The 26,998-nt window shown below is 44.2% G+C and overlaps 1 protein-coding gene across 7 annotated transcripts in view; it reads right to left on the reverse strand.

The window, feature by feature from the left end:
* Positions 1-26,998, reverse strand: part of SMURF2 (SMAD specific E3 ubiquitin protein ligase 2) — an 87,158-nt gene that overhangs the window by 3,064 nt on the left and 57,096 nt on the right. For 4 of the 7 annotated variants that reach the window (XM_083148170.1, XM_083148174.1, XM_083148172.1 and 1 more), the window contains exons 8-18: positions 23,991-24,208; positions 13,964-14,048; positions 13,096-13,254; positions 5,801-6,044; positions 5,420-5,523; positions 4,746-4,860; positions 4,445-4,623; positions 4,172-4,309; positions 3,879-3,999; positions 1,890-2,091; positions 1,024-1,099 (exon numbers count right to left, since the gene is read on the reverse strand). In XM_083148170.1, coding sequence (XP_083004296.1) covers positions 1,024-1,099; positions 1,890-2,091; positions 3,879-3,999; positions 4,172-4,309; positions 4,445-4,623; positions 4,746-4,860; positions 5,420-5,523; positions 5,801-6,044; positions 13,096-13,254; positions 13,964-14,048; positions 23,991-24,208 — 1,641 coding nt within the window. The remainder of the gene's footprint in view (positions 1-1,023; positions 1,100-1,889; positions 2,092-3,878; positions 4,000-4,171; positions 4,310-4,444; positions 4,624-4,745; positions 4,861-5,419; positions 5,524-5,800; positions 6,045-13,095; positions 13,255-13,963; positions 14,049-23,990; positions 24,209-26,998) is intronic. The other 3 variants (XM_083148171.1, XM_083148176.1, XM_083148177.1) reach the window with 1 other exon arrangement.

Genomic DNA, 26,998 nt, shown 5'->3' on the forward strand with positions numbered 1-26,998 from the left:
AAGAGAGATTTTGTTAATAACAATTTTCCATGTTGTACTACCTACACAGAGAAGTACATTGGTTATTCGGGCTTTTAGGACATCAGGAGCAATTCATACAAATATTTCCCCTATGTTAGGCTTTCATATGGCGTATGTATGGACCATCTATGTAAGGAATGCAGTATTCTGTGTAAATAAATGCATGACCTGTACAAGTTTGGTATGATTTCCCTGCATGCAGTGCGCTGACATAATACAGACATTCACAATCCTATCAGATCAGTATTGCAGCACTAACCCTAATCCTACCCCACCCCTCCAGCAGCATAAGGTATCCGGACTGATCATAGACTGACTCATGATAGACAGTCATATGGTCGACCGGGTCAAAAGATCGACATGAAAAAAGGTCGAAATGCATTTTTTACAAAATTTTCAGCCGACGGTGGCCTATTTCATGGCCTACCTCAACTAGGGCGTGGAGGGAGAATAAAATAGTACGCCGAGCACAGCGTGGCACCGAGCCCAAAGCATGGTGAGCATGAGCCATGTGAGGGGACGTGGCACACTTAAGACAGTGTCCATGTCAACATAGACACCCTAAAAACTCATGTCGACCTTTTACCTGTCGACCATATGACTGTCTATCATGAGTCAGTCTATGTTTTATACAATAAACACAGCATAACCCTAATACTAACAATGTGTAAGGATTCTGACCATCAGCATGCTGAGCGCAGTGATATTGTCTACATCCCGAGTGAACAACATGGGAGACACTGGCTTAAGGGATGGATATAGATCTATATATATATATATATAATTATATAATTATATTCCAAACCACAGCAAGAGAGAAAAATTGTGGGATAGTCAGCAATAGGAATCTGAAACTTCCATGCATCCTTTTAGCGGAATAGCCCACACAAGCTTGTCTGATATCTGCACAATAACCAAACTGTTGTGTGCTTCTGTAAGTTCTACCAGAAAATGACAGGTCATGTAATCGTAGGTGTGTTTAACAGCCTCAGTACAACTTACCAAGTGTGCGCCTTGGGCAGATTATTGGTGTTCGCGTCAATCTGATGTATGGTAAATAGCCGTGGGCCTGCAGCACCTGAAAGATGGTGAAGAAACTGGTTACTACACTAGGACAGGCTCGTAGAATTCAGGGAGATGGAGGATGCCCAGGCCATTACATGTTGGTTTTGTCTGGACAGATTACTGCTCCAACCTTAAAAGCACAGGTGTTAATGAAGGATAAAAAGGCAACTATATAGGATTCATGCGAAATGGAAATTGTAATATGAAGTTAAAAAGTTGTAAGGTTTCTGTAGCACTATAATTTGGCAGGAGAAGACTAAATTGATAAAGGATAATATAAATATATAATTGCAAGATCTGTATCACTACCACCCATACATCAGAAGTAAAGTCCTCTTTGTAAACCAGGAAGTTGACGCAGTCAGATTGAGGCTACACTGTTCAATATTCCAGTGTTTCGTGATCTCATCGGCCCCAGACAGGCACAGCTCAGGGCCCAGACATTTCCTGCCACTAGTAACAGGAAACAGCATTGGACCTACTTTACAGATTCCTGAAGCTTTAAGAAAAAACACCCAGCTGAGGTAGTTGGCACAAAACACTCTCTGCTATCCTGCTGGCTTCTGATGGGGAAAGCCAGAATCTTCCTACCAGACCACATACCAAGATCTCCGGGTACGTAAGTTGGTTACACAGCACATTATTATAATCCACTGCAGTGAATTTTAGTGAACAATTGCTAGGGGTATTGGAAGTAGTTATGAAATGGGTCAACACAATGAGATAAAGATGAAAAACACAGGGCAGCTATGATATTACACCGGTGACTGGGTGGAATAGCCTATGTACAAGACAAAACTTACCTTGCAAAGCTTTGAAGCCTTGTAGGGGGACTCTAGATGATCCAGTCACAAACTGAAGCAGACGTGCTCTCCTCTCCTCATCAAAAGACTCTACCGCCTTCCAGAACCACTTCACAATATTGCTATCTGGAGTGCAGTGTTTTAACCGGGTGTTGGACTTCCAGTCGCTAACATCAATTTTTCCAAGTCCACACACTATTAGCTAGAAGTAAACATACATCATTAGTATAAGCCCGACTAAAGCACCTTTACAAGCTGTTGGGGAACTACAAATCACAGTACTACAAATGTATGAGTACTTCAAGACCAGGAGTAGCACAAAACCATGCTGGTGTGCAGCTATCAAGGCTCCAACACATTTTACTATATGAATAGGCTATCTGGATGGCTGATAGACAATGTATAGGTCGGTAGTAAATAGGTAGACATTGACAAAATGTCGACAAATGTTTCACAAATGTTTCCTCATGAATGATAAAGTGCAGTGAGCGCAGCATGGGCTGAAGCATAGCGAGCCATTCAAGGGGACGTGGTACACAAATGGGGGGGGGGGGGGGTCCATGTGCTCAGTTGTCGACATGGGCACAAAAAAAGGGGGAAAACCGCATCTCATGATGACCTTGTGAATGCCAACTTTTTGTTGTCAACCTAGACATTATCTGTGAGCTGTACCATACCCTCTTAATAGAAATGCAGGACACGTTGTTAATATGAATGCTAGGTCCCATGTCAGGGGTTTATCAGCAAATGAAAGGTCTGCATTTGTACATAACCCTGGTTAAAAGGTGAAGTGGATTCTACATGCCTACAAAAGGAAATGGGGGCCTTTACCAGCTGCCCACTGAAAAGGGTCGATCCATAGGTCTCCCAAAGGTCAGGAGAGAGACATATGAAAGGACTTCCTTTCGGTGTGCTCACTGGGTAATCGGTGCATGTACAGGAACATTGCCAAGCGTTGTCCCAAACTGATCTAAAACAAACAAAAAGCTCATAGAAATCCAGTGTGTGACTGCATCTCTCGCAGACCTCTGTATAGAGTGACTGTACAACTGGAGAGACTCTTTTTAGGAAACCAAGTGTTAATCATAAAACGAAGGCTGACAGATCACTGATGTCCAAGCTGCATAGGTCAGCCATCGGAATGTATGACATGCGTTATTTATGTGCCTTGCACAGGGCGGATGGTCTCTAAAGGGGTAACCTCTATAAGAGGAGAGATGGAAACTATGCGTTGTCTTTATAATTGTCCTTCTTTGCACTCCGTATTTTATAACATTATACCATCATTTTTTCCTGCACTTAAGCCAAGGAGCAAAAAGTTGGCGTAGTTCAGTTAAGGTCACAATAAAACATCACTTTCACAAAATATATCCATCCGTTTGAGTATAAATCAGTGCTCTATATTAATAAATCAGGAAATGAACTAAAAAATATCCAAAAAAGCACAATACAGAACTGTTTTAGGGACTTAATAAGATTTAATGAGATTTGTCATAAAACTGTATATTGTTCCAAGAAAGACATATTGCGCAACTTTTCAATTCTTTGACCTTTTCAGTTAATCTAGCCCTTCTGCTCCTAGGCCCAAGAATGGACGCAGGGAACCACAACCCATGATCATGGTAAGTCAGGGAGTATTAATGCCAAATACAGCCCTGTCACACTTATTTGGCTTCAAACATTGCACAATTCCTCCACATACTATACAAAGCAGGATTTCAAACAATTTCTGTGGATCAGGCTGAGAAAATGTGTGAAATGGGCCCAAACAGCATGTGCTGGAGGTCTGATCCAATGCGAAGTCCCATGTGCATTGGGTCGCATATCATACATGCTGCATGTATGATCCCTCCTGACCACAGGGAGCGCATGTCCTGGGCTGCTCAAGGGGAATTGGATACGACTTCAACCGTAGGAAAAGTTGCAGAGTGTATGGGGGGGGGGGGGGGGGGGTGGCGCTTAAGTGTGAGTGTTAACACCAGTTCTTACCTCTAGCTCTTTCTCATCGAAAGTCTTCAGAAGGTATTGTGGGATAACCTCATTAAATCCCTTCTGTAGGGCCAGGAACTGAGCCTCAATCCCTCTAAGGAATCTCCAGTTTACATAGAGCCTGAAATGAAAACATCAGTGTTAGGATGACAGAAAGGGTTGGCCAGTTATGTTACTCTCTCACATGTGAGATCATGGAATAGTTATGCATCTGATCTATATGGGAACAGTGACAGAGTGGAATATTCCCAATAATGATATTACAATGGGACATTACGTAGCCACTCATGTACCTGACATATTCCTTTTTGGTTTCTTCAGTCACTGCAATACTTTTGCCGTTAGGCTTCAGCTCGTGCTGGATGAGCTCTCCATACGCACTGTGCTCAACGCAGAACGTGTGATCTAATACAGCTGTGATATCGTTCTCGCTAGAAAGAAAAAACAACATCGGCTATACGTTAGTGAGTAGATAGGGAAAGGCGAGGAAAATGTGAAAAAAAAGAAAAAGTCACATACGGCTGTTACTAGTCCCCGACACCTACCCAGCCCGTTTTTATACTTACAGTATCCAAACAAGACTGTTGTGGAGGTCGGGATCTACAGACTCCATGTCATCTAGCGTGATTGGCTTCCCCAGCAGCTGCTTATAGAAAGGTAGTGTAAAGCCACCATCAATGTAGTGCCCATGAAATACTGCCATGCCCATGATCCGCCCCACAAAATGAAAATAGGAGAGATGTTCCTAGAGGTAAAACAGAGGCCAATTAGTTATTTGGTATTGCCAGCCATTCTAAAATAATGAAACCTTTTAATTTCAGGATTACTGCTCAAACCAAGAAAAATAAGTGACTGGGAGAGATTTACCGGGTTGACTGCAGAATCTGGATTGATCTGTAGTGTGTAGATATCATCGCGAGAATATTGGAAGAGGCCATAATATGGGTTTAACATCTCATGAGACAACAAATAAAGCCATTCTCTAAAAGGATAAAAGAACAGCAATTAACATTGGTGGAGCAAATTTTTTAAAAGATGTTAATAATACCCAAACTACTAAGTAAAAAGGCCATATAAAAATCAACAGAAGCTGCAAGAACGCCACAGTTTCATAAGACACCCGTTTAAATGGGGAGACTGTGGTGTTTACACACAAGCTGCTGTATAAAGGTCGGGGTGCTGCCAGAGAAACACCTGGGACCTGCTGAGAGGAGAATGGCAGACATATGGCTTGTATAATATAGGGCTACTGTGAGAAAAACACAGGTACGTATTCAAAAGAATCTCTGAATCACAGATATGTGGACTGTATCAAAAAAGCGGTTTAATTTATATACAGCAAACATATAAAAGGCAGATATGACAGTGCATGTGATTTCTGAAGTGTTTTGAAGGCGATAAATAGAGCCAGCTACTACTGTGAAGAACAAATACCGTACAAATGATGCATCGGTCTTCTAAATTGTTCTCCATGGTCAAAGGGACTTCTAATTCACTCAAACTACCAACATATTTCATCTTCGACATGAAAAACACTTTACCTGGCAACTCCTCCATAATCCAAACCTTCCTCTCCACGGAATTTGATCATTAGTCTCTTCCACAAGTCCTTCGGCCTCATCTTCATCACCTGCCTATAGGATTCCTTTAAGACAAAAAATGACTAGTGGTCAGAGTGCTATTGCCCAAGGAGCTGCCACAAGATACCACCATAACCTTGAAGTACAACAAGCTTGATATACAGATAGGTTTAGCGTTTGTGCTGTAATGTAGGGTTTTATTTGTGGCTAGGGATCTCTGGACTCCAGCAGATCCAGGTATCCCCTAAGCCACCAACTCCTATAGGAGATTTCAGCACAGATTTCCTGTAACATCCCAAGTGTATGATAAAATGTGATCCAATATGCGTTAATGATTGTTACCTCAAAGATCTCCTCACGGGATACCTCAATGCGGCAGTGCCCAGCTTGTGGTTGCTGTTGTGACAGTTCTTGCCTCAGAATCTTTAGTTTCTGTACCAGATCTCTCTTGTAACGTGGGACAGTTAGACAATCCACATCATCAGGGAGCTGACATAGAGAGACCACCTGTTGCTGCTGCTGTTGTTGTTGTTGCTGCTGCTGCTGTTGCTGCTGCTGCTGGTGGTCTTTAAGCTGGTTCTGGCGGCTGCACACAAGAGAAGAGGAGGCTTACATTACTGTGTTGCCATCTTGGCTGTTCAGGCTTAAAAAGCATTTTAATTGTGTTTTTTGTTGATGAAAACAAAGCGTACCCTAAAAAGCAACAATACAGTAGAATGCGCAGTTCAGGGTGCACTCAGATAATAAATGATCTTGCCATTGACCAACGGCACTGCATGGCTTGCACTGTGCCTACAAGTATTTAAACAAAAAAAATAGTTTCTAGTGTTTGAAGATCTAACAAATTTCACAGCAGAACTTGGTTACAACTGAAGCAACGAGTATTGCTGTGTCGGAAACAAAAAACGTTACCACCTTATTTAATTTAGCGTTTCTTGTATAGCGCACATATTCCGCAGCGCTTTACAGAAATTTGAACATTCACATCAGTCCCTCCCCTAGTGAAGTTTACGATCAATATTCACTACCATATGTACACACACACACACACACACACACACACACACACACACACACACTCTTGTATTATTTATTGTTGGGAGCCAATTAACCTTCCAGTATATTTTTGGACTGTGGGAGGAAACCGGAGTACACCCACCTTCTACTCCCCAGTAACCCCAGACAATATATGTATTTAAGGAAAGATTACAGATTCCCAGCCAGCCAATATAAGCAAGAATACCAGTGAAGTATGGGACAAGCTTCCCCATTAAGTTACTCTGAATTGTCCAATGCACATCACCAAAAGTATATACTGTAGGCATGCAAAGATCTTTCCTTAAACCTGGCGCCAAGATAAAAGTCAGCCTCCCATATGCACCTTATCCATTCCTCCAAATTACAGGTCTTCCATCATTAACTCATTATCACCTCTACTAGAAAAAGGTAAAGGAAAAAAGTAGAGCACTGCTGTAATTTCACAGGATGTAGAGAATCACCTCAAAGCTGTACATAAAGGTGCATTGCAGGTGCTTAAGGAGACCACAGTCTCATAACTGCCCTAATTGAAAAATGACTGACAGAATTTGAGATACTTCTCAGATCAATCCTCCACTAAACAAAGAGAACCTGCGGTAGCTGTAGTCAGATGAATAACTGCTGGTAACCTGTGCATTATACTTACAGCAGAATGCCCATTGGAATGTCTGACATACCTACTGTAGGTGGAGATTTTTCAAAGCTTGAAGAGTGATACTACCAATGTCTCTGCTTAGGTCATTTATCAAACACAGCCGGGAAAATGACAGGAGATTGGTTAGTACTTTATCTCTCTTCACAATTTGATAAATCTCCTCCATAGTGATGGACCAGAAGCAGGGAGACTTATAAGGCCTACGCACGGGCGATGGGAGCTTTGTGCTGAGCAACCTAGCTCAGATTGCTTAGCGCACAACACTGCACCAGCGATGTGTGCTGAGTGATCAGTCACTGCTCGAGTTCTTGAGAGAGAGAGAGAGAGAGAGAGAGAGAGAGAGAGAGAGAGAGAGAGAGAGAGAGAGAGAGAGAGAGAGAGAGAGATCTAGCAAGATCGCTTACAAAATCGGCAAAAATCATTATGTGTGTAGGCCCCATTACTTTAAACCTGTTGACAAACTGTAAAAATTAAATATAATAAGGACTGTATTTTGAAAATAATACAGCAATGTTATAAAAAGCAAAGGGAAAGATTGCAGTCTTGGAAAAGCTTGTCCAAATACCACAAGAAAATGTTTTTTTTTCCCTCATTTGCATCTGTGTTGTAACCAAGGACAATACAAGGACAGATACCTCTGGAGAAATACACAGAAAGAAATATGAAATTACTCAGGACAACCAGACAACAACCAGATTCTTAGAAAGAGGGCTTTTGTACTTACCGTAAATCCTATTCTCCGAGTCCACAGGTGTCACTGGAGTTACACTGGGGAATAGAAGGCGACCACATGGAGCATGGGCACTTTAAATATAAAATTAGTGTGGCCAACTCCCCCCTTCTAGGCAGTCAAAGATTGTGCCCGGAAAGGAGCAGGAAGATAAAACACACTTCCGAAGAGGATGTTAAACACCACATGCCAACATTCAAAACATTAGGTGGAGCAGAAAACAGTGAGAAAAACACTGAAAATCAACACATACAAAGTCAACAGACAATGTAACATCATAACATACAGTTGTAACTGAAACAGGGCAAACTCCAAGGTAACTACCCTGACCGGTAACTTGCCCTAGGGCTAAGTAGAGAACAGCGCTGAGGCGGGCGTCCAGTGACACCTGTGAACTCGGAGAAAAGGATTTACGGTAAGTACAAAATCCCTGTTTCTCCTTCATCCACTAAGTGTCACTGGAGTTACACTGGGGACATCCCAGAGTTTCCAACCTGGATGGGCGAGCACTAAGAACCCCATAGTACCGTGCAGCCAAATAATGAAGCTGGAGCTGCAAAAGGTATCAAACCTGTAAAACCGAACAAAGGTTCTACTGCCCAACCATGTAGCAGCTCGGCAGAGTTGCTGGAGCGAGACCTTTCGGGCAGCCTCCCAAGAGGGACCCACCGATCTGGTTGAGTGCGCTGTTATGCAAGCAGGAGGTGACTGAGAAGAGGTGACATAAGCCTGACGAATGGTCAGCCGAATCCACCTATAAAGGGTCTGCTTTGAAGCTGGCCAGCCACGACGTATTGGGTCGTAGGTGACAAACAGAACATCAGACTGTCGAATTGGGGCTGTGCGAGACACATAGATGCGCAGAGCTCTGACCACATCCAGTGACCTTGCTTCCGGCGAGTTCTCTATGAATGCTGGAACCACAATGGGTCAGTTCACATGAAAAGTAGAGACTACTTTTGGTAGAAATGACAGACTAGTGCGAAGTTCCGCTCTGTCAGAATGGAACTTAGGGAAAAGGGGCGAAAGTCTGATGTTCTGTTTGTCACCTACGACATAATACGCTGTGGGAGGCCAGCTTTAAAGCAAACACTTTATAGGTGGATTCAGCTGACCATTAGTCAGGCTTATGTCACCTCTTCTCAGTCACCTCCTGCTTGAATAACAGCGCACTCAACAAGATCGGTGGGTCCCTCTTGAGTGGCTGCCCGAGAGGTCACGCTACAGCAACTCTGCCGAGCTGCTACATGGTCGGGCAGTAGAACCTTTGTTCGGTTTTACAGGTTTGATACCTTTGCAGCTCCAGCTTCAATGTTTGGCCGCACAGTACTAAGGGGTTCTTAGCGCTCGCCCATCCAGGTTGGAAGCTCTGGGATGTCCCCAGTTTAACTCCAGTGACATATAGTGGATGAAGGAGAAACAGGGATTTTGTACTTACCGTAAATCCTTTTCTCCGAGTTCACAGGTGTCACTGGACGCCCGCCTCAGTGCTGTTCTCTACTTAGCCCTAGGGCAAGTTACCGGTCAGGGTGGTTACCTTGGAGTTTGCCCTGTTTCGGTTACAACTGTATGTTATGATGTTACATTGTCTGTTGACTTTGTATGTGTTGATTTTCAGTGTTTTTCTCACTGTTTTCTTCTCCACCTAATGTTTTGAATGTTGGCATGTGGTGTTTAACCTCCTCTTCGGAAGTGTGTTTTATCTTCCTGCTCCGGGCACAATCTTTATGACTGCCTGGGAGGGGAAGTAGAAGGGGAGGAGTTGGCCACACTAATTTTATATTTAAAGTGCCCATGCTCCATGTGGTCGCCTTCTATTCCCCAGTGTAACTCCAGAGACACCTAGTGGATGAAGGAGAAATATAAAATATCTGTATATGTAAGACAGCACACATTAGCAATCTGTAGGAACAAAACTCCAAAGCTAAAAAAGCCTTGGAGAATATATGGCTTTGCTTGTGTCGACCTAACTATTTACACTGGTGTTAAAGTCTGAAGATGGTTATGCATAGAGAAATTAGGCAAGGGTGTCCCCTCTCCCTTCTATTATTTATTCTTCCATTGACCATCTCTTCCACACCGAAGCAGTTGTAATGGCAGCACAATTAGTATAGTGGAGGTAAAACTTTTGCAGAGTAAAGGTGCAAATACACGTACCAATTATCCGGTACTTTTTGTGCTAAAATAGCATCGCATGCACAATGATGCTATTTTAGCACAAAAAGTACCGGGTAATCAGTATGTGTATGGGCACCTTAAGTTCTGCCCCATATTTCTTCTGTCCCCCTGTGTTTGTTTCACTTTCAGGAAACAGCTATGTATTTACATCCAACTTTTTTGGTGTTCCTCTTGGTGCCGAAGCCTTCCATTACAGTGGGCCTGGAAGCAATTCACTTATTTAGGAGTTCAGATTCCTAACATTCTGTCCTGGTTATAATATTGGTCCTGCAATCCTTTCCTTTGAACAGGAGCTCACCAGATGGGATAACCTTCTCCTCTCCTTTACGGATAGGGCCACTTGCATATTGTACCTCCTGCAATCACTTCCTTTACTTTAATCCCAAAGAGCCGAAGAACATATTACTTTCCTTTTCTGGCGTTTTATTTGGAATAGGAAACGAGCACACATTGGAATGTGTAAACTACAGCAAACCCACTCTAACGGCACTATTACATTTCCATTTTAAAGCTTTATATTATTGTGTTTTCCGTGACAGATAACAGTCAGGAAAAACACGATTTTTGTAAAATACTTTTTAAATCCGTGGTGGGAGCTGGGACAGTGGGGTATGGTGGATGCTGGAGGCTAGGCACCAAGGAGTAATTCAGTGGTTCCCAAACGTTTTTATGGATCAAGGTACACTAGAATACAAGAATATTTTCACAGCACCCCCTAGGCCAAAAGATGGTTACAGAGAATGTCAGATTTTCTTCAAACAAAAAGTTGCGTTTATGTGTCATCTTAGTTCCAGTTATACAACGAGGAACAGGATTTACTTTTGGTTACCCACATATTTTATAATTGGAGGTCACAAGCACTAAATATTAAACTGACCATAAATAATTTTCATCAACCCAGGGCACCCCTGCAAGTGCTCCGCAGCACCCCAGGGTGCCACGACACACAGTGTGGGAACCACTGGAGTAATCTATACTGGTAAGAACAGCCCAGTCAGGGTGCAAGACTAGAAAAGGTACATGGTGCAAAAGTACAACCAGGTCTGAAACCCAGTACGCAGTAGCATTTGCTAGCAAAATACACCATTTTATTTCAGTTTAGCCAGCAGAGGTCAACCAAGTCCAATGGTACGAATGGAAACTCCAGTAAGATCCATAGCACCAGATATAGTTAAATGGAGGTACAAAAGGTGGTTTAATGTGAACAACACTGTGGAAGAAGGTTTGTATAGCAGGAAAACAAGCCACTTTGCACTGAAAGGGCCAAGACGTGTGACTTAAGAGAAGCAGCCTTGTCAAAGCCAGATGTGGGAGGTCTGGATGAAGATACGGACCATGGGAGAGCCGGAAAAGGCGGCACTCCCAGGGTCCGTATCTTGCCTAGCATAGGTTATGCTAGGCAATACTGACTTAGAATAGGCAGCGTATTGCCATTACTTACAGGGAAAACAAAGATTTTGGTAAATCTTCTACGCCATTTGTAATATCTAGTCAAAATCGCCTGCTAAAATCATACCGTTTGTACACCCATTTACCTTCTGCTTTTTTATTCGGTGAAGAACCTGTGAAATTAGGGGGATTGGAGGAAATGGATACACAAATGCCCAGGGCTGCTCCAGGGCATCTACTAAGAAAGCTCTGAGATCTCTGATGCAGGAACAAAAATGAGGTATTTTGTGATTGTTTAGGGAGGCCATTAAATATCTATGTGGGGACACCCCCAGCAACTAATTTACATTTGGAAACTTTAGAGTGACGATAACACTCGCCAAATTGTGTGTCCTTGTCTGCAAAGGAAGTCTGCCTCCCAGTTCAGTGCAACAGACAATTTGGTTGACCTCGTCATAGCTGTGAGGCTCTTGGTGCCTCTCTGATAGTTGATGTATGCAACTGCTGTTGCTCTGTCAGACTGAACCAGTTTAAAGATGAGTAGTGTAGGGATAAATCATTTTTAAAGGCAGCCGCTGATTGTTTGACAGTTGAATCAAGGCGGATATACTGAACTACATGCTTTCGCAGCAGTCTATTGGCAATCTGCTTTGGGAGTTAACTCAATTCTGAAAAATGTTCCCTTCTAAAATCTATAAAGAAACATCTCTGAATAGGTTCCATATTACCTGTATCCGTACAATAATCACAGTATGGCATTATCCCTAGATAACTGCAGGCGCTGCCGTGAGGCTGATGACCTCTATAGTGGATGGTGCTATGATGTGTATGCAATGTAACATTTGGCTGCGGATAAATGGTAAATACTTGAGCCCGCCACCCTTAAAATCCATCCAGTAGGCTATATGCCAATATGAGCTGAAGAAGAACTTTTTCTTTCTTTACAGGCAATAAAATAACAATATAATATACAATCGGTTAGCGATTTCTGAGACTGAAGTCCCCGCCAATCAAAAGATAGGGGTAGTTGAATTTTGCCAGTCAGCGATATTGGAGGGTCATCCCTACTATAAAAAAACATGATCACACAGACATCTAATTCTAACAGAACAATTCTTCTTACAACAGTTACATATATTTAGTGGCACTGGAAGAAACCTCCTGTAACAAAATCAATGTAAAACCAAAAAAGGAACAAGTACAATAAATCAGAACTACCAAATTGATGTAATTTCTGCCCAGTGCATTGGTAGCATACAAACTGCTCAATTTGCACCCAGTCGCTAGCATCATTTGAGTTGCATGCGCAGACTGAGGACGTCGCTAGCAAGCCGCAGAAGTGCGCATACATTGAATTATTGAGATATTTTTATAAAAAAAAAAAAATGGTCATTATTGGCAAATTTGTTAATTAGGGTGTCTAGTGTGTACCTAATTATACCTACGTAAAATGCTATGTAACATGCATGCACTATTTAAAAGCTTAAATAAATAATCCCTACTTTGGAGACAGCTAATGGGCAAAGTCAAATTATGCATCAACGACTGGCTATGAGGACGTTTTACAAGATACAAGTGAATACTCAGCAAGCCACTGTTCTTAAACACTCTAACATTATAAAAGTGAGATACATAATAGACACTTACTTTAATACAAGGTGTAAGTTAGCAGACAGCCGGGGGTCAGTAAACTGTGTGGTTCGGTTGTTGTGGTCTACAAAGTAAACTCTCCCAGTTGCGGTGTTCCGGATCTCCCAGCCTGGAGGGAGGGGTCCTAGCTCCTCACAGTTGATATTGCTTAAGTCCCTAAAACAACAGAAATCATAAAAATGAAGGGGGAAAAAAAACACAATCTTCTTCACTGGCCTCTACAGGGAAAACTCAGGCTCTTCATCCAGTCATATTGTTATAGAAATCTAATCCGATCATTCCTTCATCACATAACAGGCATTTTTTACTAAATCGCTCAGCAAATTCATTTAACCCAGCCCTCGATTCTCAGCCAAGAAAGAGGCAGCTCTGGCTGTCACTGCTTCATATTACACTTCTACAAGGTAGAATGCCACTAGAACACTACCATTCTCTCAGTTATTAGAAGCAGACACACAAAAAAAACTAGCAAGGAGGGAGAGGAAAAAGTACATTCTGTAGATGAAACATACAGCTGAGTTTTAAAGAGGACTTGTTCATTGTGTGTGGTTATTTTATAATTTATTAGTACTGAAAAATGTGTCACAGAAGGTAAAACTTTGTAGTGGCATACATTTCCGTGAACAGGGAACATTACCGCTACAAATCAGTGGATTTTTACATAGACCTGTGACCAACAGCTGCTGGATTACCGGGCTTCAAACCCCACAAAGACCATACAGTACATATCATATAATACATAATGCCCCCACCTCTACTCTCCCCCCCCCCCTCCCCCCCCCAAAAAAAAAACCTTACGCGTGTGCTTCTAAAAAGACACAATTAAAATGTAATGTATTGGGCATGAGCAGGTTATTGACCTCACCTGGGTACTCTGGGATCGTGCCACGTGCTGACCCCCGTCTGCGTGTGTAGAAAGTACACCTGCCCCTGCTGCGTGGTCCTCTGTTCTGTAATGGGAAAAATAAAGAGATAAGTTATATACTGCACCATCCTGCTTTTATGTTTTTACTACAGCCCCAAGAATATTCCAAGCACCTGCTTCCACCTGCTCATGTACAAAGCTTTGAAAATGATACAGCGGAGAATGATAAAGTACGGTAATAACCAATCAGCTCCTTACATGGCTAGTAGTTTATCACTTTCCACTTTACCACTTATCAAGGCTTAGTACATCTGTCTCTACAACAGAATCTTCGTAATAGTCCATTAACACAAAGACAATTACGTTGTTTTAGACCTTTAGTCCAGAGGTTCCCAAACTTTCTTGAGTCACGGCACCATAGAGTATCAGAATATTTTTCAGGGCACCCCTAGGCCAAAGTTTGTTCCCAAGAATAATAATAAAAAAAATTAAATAAAAAAAGTTGTGGTTAAATGTCATCCTTAGGTCCAGTTATTTGGCGAGGAACACAATTTGCTTCTGTTTCCCCACATATTTTATAACTGGAAGCCCCAAGCACTGATTTTGCCTGTTTCATTGGCCATAAATAATTTGAATTGGTTCTGGACCACCAACCTGAGGCACCCCTGCAAGTGCTCCGAGGCACCCCAGGGAGCCTAGGCACACAGTTTGGGAACCACTGCTTTAGTCTACAGCTACTATTCTACCTCCATTAACCTCCTGGCTTCCACTCTCATTGCCTCAGACAGCTCACTTGTCCCAAACAACATACAAGGCATGCATCTGCAGTCTTCATTTTTCCGAGACACAAATCTCTTCCTCCAAAATCCCTCACTGCCATCATAGCCCATATTCCTGTGCCTCACACTACTAGTATCCTTTATTTCTATAGTACCTACATATTCCACAGCACTGTACAATAAAGAATAACAAATATGACAGGAGCAGAAGACTGTGGTTAGGCAGAAAGAGGGGGAGATTCAAGTTTTTTTGGGGGGCCCTCAAAGTAATGGGCGGCAATTACCTTTTAAACGCCCAAACGCATGGGGGTTAGTTGTGCAAAGTGCCTAAACAGACTAAAATGGTGCCCCCATTGCAAAAAGTGCTGGTTGGGCCACCATCTGAGGAGGTGGCAAGCAGAAACATCAGCGCCAGCAGCGAGAGTGCCTGAACAGTAGAACTGAATTGCTATGGTCAATTGCCCCCTAGGAGTCCTAAGACCAGGTATAATATAAGTATTGCCAACTTATGCAGAGCTGTGCAACAGGAAAACAAAATACATACCATGATGACACAAACGTAATTAAGATATTACAATCAAAATGAGATGAAATACAGCGACCATCAAATCTTTCAATGCAATGGTAAGTAACCAACGCATGAGAAGACTGACAGAAAATATTCATTTTATTTGTGTATGCGCAAAAAAACCAGTTTGCCCATGGGCAGATCCTCTGCAGTGTGGCCGTCCGTGGATGGGAATGGGGGCGGGACCCAGTGCATATATCTGAACAACATCAAATGTTTACTCCTCGATGGCGGCAAACATCAGAATGCTGCTATCAAATGGTTAAATCACTTCTGTTGAATAAAAACCATCGAAGTTTGAGACACATTGCGATTTGAAGTCCATCCCTAATGCAAGGCCAGAAGTGCCAGGTGAGTGGACACTAGGGGAGAATGTTACTAGCAAAAAAAGGTAGAGTTTTTGGTATACACTGGTTGATATATTGGTCACTCAAGTGAATGGCTGATATATTGATGCAACATCTAGAAGTGTGTAACAGCAATATGTCTGAACGTCGCTGTTCAAAGACAAATCACATCAACTGTGCAACACAGCCGATGCACAATATATCTAAAAATATATATCCACATCATGCTGTGGGTACTGCCGTCCCGCTTACCGCCTGTACATACGTAGTAGACAGTGATTGATACCTCAACTGGGTAGCACATACCAGTGGGATGGATCGGGTAGTGTGTATGGAGTACACACTGCCAAATCAGATGAAAGCTGTATCTGCCAGTGTGTACCTAGCTTAAGAGACAGAATAAATACATTGGGAACAGTTGTAGTTCGGTAACAGAGGGTGGCAAAACACTGCTTTGATAAATATTTGGTACATGTGAGTTGTCAGAATACTTGAAGGTCATCTGTTAATACACATTAGGAGAAATGTATAAATGACATTATTATTGGTACTTATGTAATATCTGGGCTTCCGTTTTTCTTATGAGACCGCGTCCCCTCGCGGGGCGAGCTGCGCTTGCCACGCTTCGGGCACGGTGGCTCGCTGCGCTCGCCACACTATATAAAATCAACTCCATGCGTAGTTGGATAGTAGGGGTATGAAAAAATGGGGTGCATTTAACATAGGAGTCCAGATAATACATAAGTACCTTATTATTAAATCTCATAGGGTAGACACAATGGGTAGGAGTGGGAGATGATTATCAGGATGGATAATTTGTGTAGGTTAGTGGCAGACCAGGGTACACAGGTTGGGCAGTATAGAAAAAAGCAAAATGCAGAAGTTAAAAATCATGAAATTGCATCTTGGAAAAATGGGCAGCCAGTGGGATTCGGCATGAAAAGCCGGCGGTCGGGATCCCGGCGTTCAAAATCCCGACGCCGGAATCCCGAAATCCCGACAAGCGGAGATGTGGATCGCCCCCCCTTGCGGGCTCGATGCGCTCGCCACGCAGCGGGCCTGGTGCCTCGCTACGCTCGGCACACTAATTTATTCTCCCTCCGAGGGTGTCGTGGACACCCACGGGAGGAGAAAGTGTCGGGATTTCGGCGTCGGAATTTTGAACGCCGGGATCTCGACCGCCGGGATTTAAACTGCATCCCAGCCAGTGCAGATGCACAGATTTACTAAAATATCCATTGAAAACTAACTGAAAAGGAAAAAGCTAATTTTATGTCACCCAGCTGTCCTGACAGGTGATGGATGAGCTCTCAACATTTGGGATTCTGACATACAGTATACCTACATCTGAATCCCAACTGTTAAATGGCCAATAGCTGGAGTAACGGCAGTTGGGATTCCAGTGTCTGTATACTGACCATTGTAATCCTGATTGTCAGGCCACCAAACAACACATGTCCTGACTACTGGGGACAGTACTGTTTCCAGCTTGTTTGTTCCAATAAGCGGGAAGTTGGAGGAGTTACCCAACCAGGCACAGTGGTCAGGCCCACAAAACATGGCAATGCTTGAAGCATGCAAAACCCACATAATCGGGCAGGTTTCAGAAACAAACAATGCTGGGAGGCCGACTGTTAGGCGGTTTATATTAACCACATTGGAGGAAGATGAGGGCACGAGTGGCAGTCAGATTAGGGGAATGTGGCAGGTGATTTTAATGTATGGTACGATATGGCTAGAGAACAAATGTGAGACAAATTTTTTTTTTTTTTTTTTAAAGAACAAAACAGGTCCAGACTTTGGTCCTTCTACTTAACATGCTTTTAGCAAGTGCACATATGTTTCCACTACAAGCTGGTGGAGTTTGTTTCCTTGAAGCTATGGAGCTGGCGGCTCAAGCTTTGCTAAGCAGTGATGAGAAGAGATGACTGGAAAGAAAAAGTAGTAAGCCATATGAAAAAACTCACACACAAGACTGACATGTAATAAAGACAGTCCTGTATTGTTTAGAGAAAAAAAAGAATTTTAATGAAGGTGTTATTACTAAAAAGGGATTTTTGTAAGAACTTACCGTTCGAATCCCTTTCTCTGATATGGTCCTGGTGACACAGCTTCACATTATGATGTAGGAGGGTCCGCAGGAGCCAGGCACCTATCCTAAAGCTTTTGGAGGGTAGGCTCCTCCCCTACTGCATCCCAGATTCCTCAGTTCAATCTTTCAAAGCCACTGGAATACATTAACTCAGTACAACGCCTGCACATATTATATGCACAATTTTAAATTGAACTTTTCAACCAATTATAACATGAAACATCATGAACACTGGCATACTTACTGAGCGTAAGGGAGGGATCGCTGTGTCACCAGGACCATATCAGAGAAAGGGATTCGAACGGTAAGTTCTTACAAAAATCCCTTTTTCTCTTTCAATGGTCCTGGTGACACAGCTTCACATTGGGACGTTCCAGAGCCGGTCCTTTTGGGTGGGTACGCTCAGGTCTGCAGTATTCATCACTGCTCGCCCGAATGATGCGTCCACCGACGCGAACTCATGGAACCTATCGAATTTGGCAAAATTATGAACAGATGACCAAGTGGCAGTGCTGCAAACCTGCTCAGCTGTTGCCCCATGTCGAACCGCCCAAGAGGTGGCAACCGACCTGGTGGTATGCGCATTAATCCTGGCCGGTACAGGCCTACCAACTTTAGTATATGCAAACGCAATAACAGAGCGCAACCACCTAGCAATGGTCTGCTTAGAAGCAGGCCAACTAAGTTTGTGTATGTCATACAAAACCAATAAAGTATCAGTCTTTCTGACACTCTTAAATCTGTCCACATAAACGCGCAAGACGCGCACAACATCCAAATTCCTCAATTTGTCCCTTTTCCTAACAACCCTCTGGGGGTTGAAACACAGGCAGAATAATCTCCTGATTTAGAAGAAAAGCAGAGACTACTTTTGGTACAAATCTAGGGGTACTGTCCGAAAGGCAGCCCTATCATCATGACATATAAGGGAGGAAGATTTGTAGAACAAAGCAATCAACTCCGATATATATTTTTTTTTTTTCTGACGCCACCGCCAACAAAAATACCAGCTTCCCTGAAAGGAAACTAAGGTCAACCGACCTTAACGGCTCAAAATGCGCCTCTTTAAGGTACTCCAGAGCCAGAGATAATTCCCCTGGCGCTACTGGTTGGTTGTAGGGAGATTTCAATAGATAAACCCCCTGCAGGAAGGTCTGTACTTCTGGTTCTAACGCAATCCTTCTTTGGAAAGAAAAATTGACACGGTCGAGATATGTACTCTGAGTGACTGAAGGCCTAACCCAGAGGAAAGGCCCTCCTGTAAAAAACTCCAACAATTTAGCCATTTTAAATCTCGATGTGCGTGACCTCTGTCTTACACACCACCAAATATAGGTCTTCCAGGCCCCAAAATAATTTACTGAAGACACTGACTTTCTGGCTTTCCTCATTGCGTTAACCACCGCCTCTGAGAATCCTATATTCCTCAAAATGGCGATTTCAACAGCCAGACCGTCAAAATTAATCGAGCTGAATCCAGCTGGTTGAACGGTCCTTGTTTTAGAAGGTCTGACCTCAGAGGTAGACGCCACGAGTCCACAGAGAATCTCTGAAGCCTCGAGTACCAGGATCTCCCTGGCCAATCTGGGGCCACTAAAATTACTGGAATTGTCTGGGCCTGTATTGTTTTCAACTCTCTTGCCAGCATTGGAACTGGCGGAAAATCATAAAGAAGATTCCCCTCCCAGGGGATAGTCATGGCATCCACTGCTTCTGCCAGTGGATCCCACGTCCTGTCATACAACCTGGGTACCTGATGGATGAACCTGTATACCTTCAGGTCCCTATCCGGGGTTTCCCCCTTATTGTAATCTAGTGGAATACTTGTGGATTCAGCCTCCATTTTCCTTCCATCAGTTTCTCCCTGCTCAGGAAGTCGGCCTCTATATTCCCCACTCCTGGTATGAAGATTGCTGATAATGCTAGAACATTCTGTTCCGCCCACAAGAAGATTCGGGACACCTCCCACATGGCCAGATTGCTGTGTGTGCCTCCCTGGTGATTCAGATACGCCACAGCTGTGACGTTGTCGGTCTGAATGCCTAAAAGGGAGCTCTTGTAATCTTTTCTCCCGCCAGAGAAAACCTCTTCCACACAGCCCTCAGTTCCAAGATGTTGATCAGTAAGGCAGACTGTAAAGTATCAGTCCTTCTGCTCTAAGTCCACAAGCCCTGCAGACGCAGGTCCACGACTACTGCCCCTCAGCCTCTGAGACTGGCGTCGGTAGTGACTACCAACCAGCTCCAGGACTGCAGGGACCGACTCCCCCGAAGGGAATCCACCTCCATCCACCATTTTAGGAAGGATCGAGTTTCTGAAAACAACACCATTTGTTCTGACCTCATGGTCTGAGTGTTCCCTGTCCACTGGGACACTCTAGAGTGGAACCTGGCGAACTGTAACGTCTCGAAAGACGCCATCATCTTCCCCAGCAGTTTGAGGCACCTCCATACTGCTGTGCTCTGAGACCCTAGGATCTCTTGTACCAAGGCAGCCAGATCCCTGGCCTATGCCTCTGGTAGAAACACCCAATGCAACTGGGTATCCAGACCAATCCCCAAGAATTGGATTCTCTGTGACGGCACCAACTGAGACTTTTTGTAAGTTTAAAAACCCAGCCGTGAGCCTGCCAAAAACCCAATGGCTTTTGCCAAGTGACTCTTCAACATGTCTGCTGACTCCGCTCTGAACATCAGGTCGTCCAAATATGGGATCACAGTGTTTCCCCTCAGTCGAAGCACAGCCGCCATTACAGACATTATCTTGGAGAATACCCTTGGCGCTGTGGCCAGCCGAAGTGCAACACCTGGAATTGCAAGTGCATGGTCTCCTATCTCAATAGAGCCTGATGTCCTGGGTGAACAGGAACATGAAGGTATGCGTCCTGGACATCCATGAACGCCAAAAATTCTCCCTGGTCCAGGCTTCACAGCACTGACCGTAGAGACTCCATTTTGAAATGGTCTACCCACAAATGGATAATTAACGACTTTAAATTGAGAATCGGTCTGAAAGACCCGTCTGGTTTGGACACACGCCACAGAGTGGAATAAAAGCCTTTTTTCCCTTCCGCTCTGGGGACCGGGATCACCACACCCTTCTCTAAAGGAGAATGAGCCGCTCCCAAGGGAGCTGTACGGAGCCGAGCCCCTTTTGGTATTGGCGTGGGAATGAATCTTCTTGGAAGAAGACCCTTAAAGGGAATTCTGTAACCCTGGGTTATAATTTCTAACACCCAAGAATCCCGGTCTAACAATGCCCATGCGTCTTTGAACAGTGTCATATGTCCCCCCATCTAGACCACCGCCGGGCAAAACCCTTGGCAGTCATGCAGATGGTTTGTCCTCTCCTTTGTGTTTGGTTTCTTATGAAAGGAACCAAATTTAGACTTTAGGACCTTTCCCCTGAAGGGCTGCCCTCGGAAAGACGCACCTCCTCTGAGGGAGGGCCGCAAGGCTGGCCTAAAAGCAGAAAACCTTGATGTCTGCTTGGCTGCAGTGACTGGCAGGAAAGTACTTTTGCCACCTGTGGCCTGCTTAATAATCTCTTCCAGTTCAGAAGCAAATAACAGCTTTCCTTTAGAAGCTATTGTCTCTAAGGCTTTCTTAGACACATTATCTGCCTCCCAAGCCTTAAGCCAGAGCACTCTCCTGGCATTTAGAGACACTGTGGAAACTCTAGCAGCCATTTTGAGAGCTTCCTCTCAGACTCCAATACATGCTCTGCAGCCGTTTTTAAGCTTCTCTGCAAGCAATAACACACAAGGGTCAGCGTGTAAAATAGTGCACAAATTTCTGGCCCACACGATCATGGCCTTAGAGACCCAGGCTGAAACCATCAGAGGGCGTAGGGTGTATCCCACCCCTTAAAATAATGCTTTGAGGTTACCCTCCAGCTTTTTGTCTGCGGGGTCCTTAAACGCTGCTCCCCCTTGTACTGGTAGCACAGTGGCTCCACCTGAGGTCTTGATACACGTGTCACAGAAGCATTTACCACTGGGACTTTTTTCCAGAGGTCAGCATGCGCCTCAGGCATGGGGTACAGGCTTAGAAATCTTTTAAGTATCTGAAGCCTTTTATCGGGGTTTTTCAGGCCCCTTTGCAGGGAGATATCAGATTCTTTACGCTGTCTCATAAAAAAAACAACCTTTGCAGGAGTTTATCCTTCACAGACAAATTTAATGCCTGTTTAACAGCAGTAATAAAATCCTCTACCCTTGAGGCTGAGGACTCTTCAGAAATATCACCCTGGTTTGTTCTGTGTACTCTCCTACCTCATCAGCAGCTAATAATGGCCCTGAATAAGACCCTTTTTGGGGGTCCCCACAGAATAACCATAAAACTTGTGCAACAAGTAATTTAAACCTGCTGATTCCCATAGCAGTATCCTGCATGACCTGTAATCAGTCAGGATCTGTCTGGGTCCGAGGCAAAGAGCTAAAAGACTGCTGAGAGAATGGCAATGGTCTAGGGAAGTTACCAGCCAGCACTCTGCCTGTCCAGAATGCACCAAAGCATTTCTTTTGACCTGCCTAGGGCTTGGCCCATGCAAGTTCCGATGTACTACCCTCTGGGGTTCACTCCCCATGGGTTTCACAGCAGCGCATATAAATACATAAGCCCCCCACAGGGACAAATCTCAGTGTACAACCACTGCAAGCGCTCAATGCATTTAAGGCTCCCTCCCCCAAGACCACAGGCTGTTGCTCAGACCTGATGTTCTCAATTAACACAGTCCCAGCATTAAATGTACAAACATTATATACAGAACCAATATACTCAGTTCACTTAGCTTTCTGTAGTCTTCAGAATGGGGAAAGCGATGCCCAGGAAATCCAATCACTCTGTCAGGATCTGTAAGCCAGCTCAGCTCCGCTGCAAGCGTTCTGAATGGCGCCAAAACAGAGTGAGGGAAGGGACCAAGTCCCTGCTGCTGCGGGGTCTGTGACTTTTGGCGTCAACTACCCCCAGACAGCCGCTCCCATTGTAGGATCTCCTTGTTCCAGTATCTCCCCCTCAGCTGGGGACCACTCGGAACATGCCTGTAACAACACTGCTGTCCTCTCATATCAGGAGCTCAGTGTGTAAGCTCCGCATAAAATGGCCGCCGCCATCACGGAGTGCCTGTCCCCCATGATCCTCACCTAGCGTGAAGCCGGTTTCAGAGCGCTCCGGAGCCCAGGCAGCTTCTTAAAAGAAGCTGTAAGCGCTGCACAGGGAGGCCAGACAGCGTCTCCCTCGTGCACAGTGAGCTGACAGGACTCGCTTCTGTCAGCTCCTGCTGCGCTAGCAGTGTGAGGATTCACTAATGAGAATCCTCACACTGTGCCTACCTAGCTAGTGTAAAAGTTAATAAAATAATAAAAACCCTAACTAGCTCTACTCCTTCGGCTGCTCCGGCAGCCCTTTAGAATAGCACCCACTCCAGTGGGCACCTAACACGAACTGAGGAATCTGGGATGCAGTAGGGGAGGAGCCTACTCTCCAAAAGCTTTAGGATAGGTGCCTGGCTCCTGCGGACCCTCCTACATCCCAATGTGAAGCTGTGTCACCAGGACCATTGAAAGAGAAAGTGGTAATACGATGGGCATTCATGTGGTGCTTGCACCTTTGCTCAATAGTGATCTTCAGTTTTCCACCTCTAAGCTCATAGCCTGAAAAGAGCTCCTAACCAATAGTGGACAGTAGACATCCCTTTGAAATGCTACCGGTATCTATATACCCCAATGCAAAACCAATGGACATCCAGTGCGATTGGTTAATGATCACCATAGAGATTTACAGAATGGGGTATTTCTTGAAAAAGTAGGAAGCCCAAGGAGCTGATAGTAGAAGACATTACTGATGACTCATTGGAGAGAGTCTGTAGTGTTAGTCATAACAGGAATACAGGTCTCACAAGGTGATGTAAAAGTGGAGTCAGCACATAGAAGACTAAAAACACGCAATCATGTGACCAAAGAGATGTATTAAAACAAAGGAAAGGGTACCAAATCTGATCCCATGTTGAAATCTGCTCATTAGTAACACTGCATTTTTTTTTAATCCCAGGCCTCTTTTTCTACTGCAGTTTCACCGACCTTCACAGCTCTCTCAATCCAAGCCACATTGTTATCCTGTACAACCTGTTCTCGCTCATATGGTCTCTCACCAACAGCAGCTCCTACTCTACTGCTCTTTATACTCCCCCACCACAACCATGTTCTCCCTCTACCAAAAGCTAATTTAATGCTTTCTTTTACCCCTGGGAAAATTACCATATCCCTCAGGCAAGTCAGGCGGGGTGTGCAAATGTGTCCTGCTCATGTAATTTCTGTGCCGCTGTGACCGTACTCTCCTCTCTGCGAGGCGAGGGTCTGAAGTTTGTCCACTAGTGGCTCCATTGGTCCCAGTGATGGGCGTGTTTTCATCCACAAAGCAGCTCAGAGGCCTCCCAGGACTGGAGTACTCAGATGCCGGTCTATTAGGGGGGACAATTAACAAGAAAAACAACTTTGTATAATTGATGGAATTAAAACAATAAGCAACTGTTCTGTGCAGAATGAAAGATATGGGGATGCAGTATAACAAATCTCACAAGAGAAAAGGGGGGGGGGGATCAAAAAAACTGTGCATGCGCTTAGCTGCTTAAAGAGATGGTAAATCCGCATAGTCTTGCAAATAGAGTCATTTATTTTTGAGTACATATTTTTATTAACAAAACTTTATAAGTCACACAGAACATTTTGAATATAGATAAAATCCGTAATGCATGCATACATACATACATATATATATATATATATATATATATATATATATATATTCTGCAATTAAATTAGAAAAAAAAAACCTTGACAGTAACATAAGAAAGAAAAAATGAATAAAGGATGAAAGTAGGGGGGGGGGGGGATAAAAGTGCTGTCAAACACAGATTAAAAAGAATCAATCAGACAAAATGCATACAATCAAAAATCATGAAATAGAAAGTAAGCACGTCTTCAGCATCCAAAGCCGTATAATCTCGAGTAGGGGGACCACAAAAAAGGCATGAGGGCCCAAATATTCCTCAAAAATAGAAGCTTATAGGCAACAAAAACTAAAGGTAGATCAAATTTTGACCAACTCAATGTAAAGCATTTAGTGAAACCATTGAGACAGTTTGACCAAGGTAACCATTTAGTCAGGGAAGCATTTGGGGGCCAGAGGTATTTAAATCCTATGGTTTCCAGTTCATAGCTACGCTGGACACCAGCAGTAATCTTGGATAGACTGATGGGGGTCTGCTCACTTTCAATATAGAGCAATAGCAGCCCTAGTTGCAATGGGAACATGTCTTTTAATATACACGTAATGTCCAGGAACATAGGGAAGAAAGCGATGTATGTATACAATTTCACGTAAAAAGGGTATTGATACAGTGGTAATATGCTTGATCAAGTCAAAAACCTCTAACTAAAGCGGTTTAACAATAGGCCAAGACCAAAATATATGTACTAGCGTTCCTTCATTGTCTCCAGCAGTACTTAGAGGACTCATAAAATGTATCTGGAGTATGATAGAGTCCATGTATTAACTTATACATCATTTCCAAATGGTTTATACATCTGGATATCTTAAAATCATTAAGGCAGACAGAATTACAATCCTTATCAATCAAGGAGCTATTAAGTCCTGATTTTCATCTGATTTGAATTGGGAGTTTTGGATCATTGGGGCAGATGTATTAACATTCCTTTAACGTTTGATATTTTTCGTTTCCCACTTCTCCTGCCATAACGTGGAGAAGTGGGCAGCCTTTTCCCCCTTATGTATCAACAGCTAGTTAGTGATTAACGCTAATCGTTAACTCACCTGTCCTTTCTTCTGCATTTCTCTTTTTACGTTCTTTTCCTTCTGCAATGCGCATGTCTTTTTTTAAATAACCCATGATTCCTTTGACCCTTTAATTCACATGTAGTTTTCTCTGTTTTTAATTGGTTGCTAAAATGTAACTAAGCTATAGCTTACGGAGCTATCCGGCCACCGCAGCATCTCCTCCCATGCCGACACCAGTAGACAGCATGTTGCTGCTGCCGGCTGCCCTGCACCTCTCCCCCCATTCCATTTATTTAGTTTTGCCGGTTGTTTTTTTTTTTTTTTTGCTCCTCTCCCCCCCTTTGATCAGCCAGCATGCCGACAATTGTCTCCTGTCAGCATGCTGGCACCGGCGTCTGTTGTCCCGCTCCAGCCCCCGCTCCAGCCCCCGCTCCAGCCCCCCCCCCCCAGCTCTCCGATCGCGCACTGTAGGGACCCCGCTGTTTTAATATATGTGCCGCAGGAGAGCGGGGATGCGGCGGGAGGGTTGCCAGAAATAATATTTAAAAGACCGGGCGGGCAGATGCTGCTGTCTCTACTTGGTAGCGGAGAGCCGGGGAGACGCGGCGGGAGAGCTGTCACCTGTGAGAAATCACATTCAAAATACCGGGCGGCCGATGATTGGCTGAGCTCTCTTAGCTCTCAGCCAATCATCGGCCGCCCGGTATTTTGAATGTGATTTCTCACAGGTGACAGCTCTCCCGCCGCGTCTCCCCGGCTCTCCGCTACCAAGTAGAGACAGCAGCATCTGCCCGCCCGGTCTTTTAAATATTATTTCTGGCAACCCTCCCGCCGCATCCCCGCTCTCCTGCGGCACATATATTAAAACAGCGGGGTCCCTACAGTGCGCGATCGGAGAGCTGGGGGGGGGGGGGCTTGAGCGGGGGCTGGAGCGGGGGATGGAGCGGGACAACAGACGCCGGTGCCAGCATGCTGACAGGAGACAATTGTCGGCATGCTGGCTGATCAAAGGGGGGGAGAGGAGCAAAAAAAAAAAAAACAACCGGCAAGACTAAATAAATGGAATGGGGGGAGAGGTGCAGGGCAGCCGGCAGCAGCAACATGCTGTCTACTGGTGTCGGCATGGGAGGAGATGCGGCGGTGGCCGGATAGCTCCGTAAGCTATAGCGGGGGGGGGGGTTAAAAACCACCTAACGCCAGCCTGAGGCTGGCGAAAAGAAACAGCGGGCTTAACGTCGGGGAAGGCAATAATACATTGCCTGCGACGTAAAAGCTCATAACTTTAAGCAGGAGGACAGCGCCTGAACGTTAAGTTCAGGGCTGCCTCAGGGGGACGTTAAAAGCCCCTTTCATACATGTGCACAACACGTAAAAAACCCCATTTACTAGCGTTAAGTGCTACTTAAGCACTTAACGCTGGTTCATACATCTGCCCCATAGTGTGGGGAAAGAA

This window comes from Crinia signifera, chromosome 6 (genome assembly GCF_055691185.1).
Source record: "Crinia signifera chromosome 6, ASM5569118v1, whole genome shotgun sequence".
Lineage (NCBI taxonomy): Eukaryota > Metazoa > Chordata > Amphibia > Anura > Myobatrachidae > Crinia > Crinia signifera.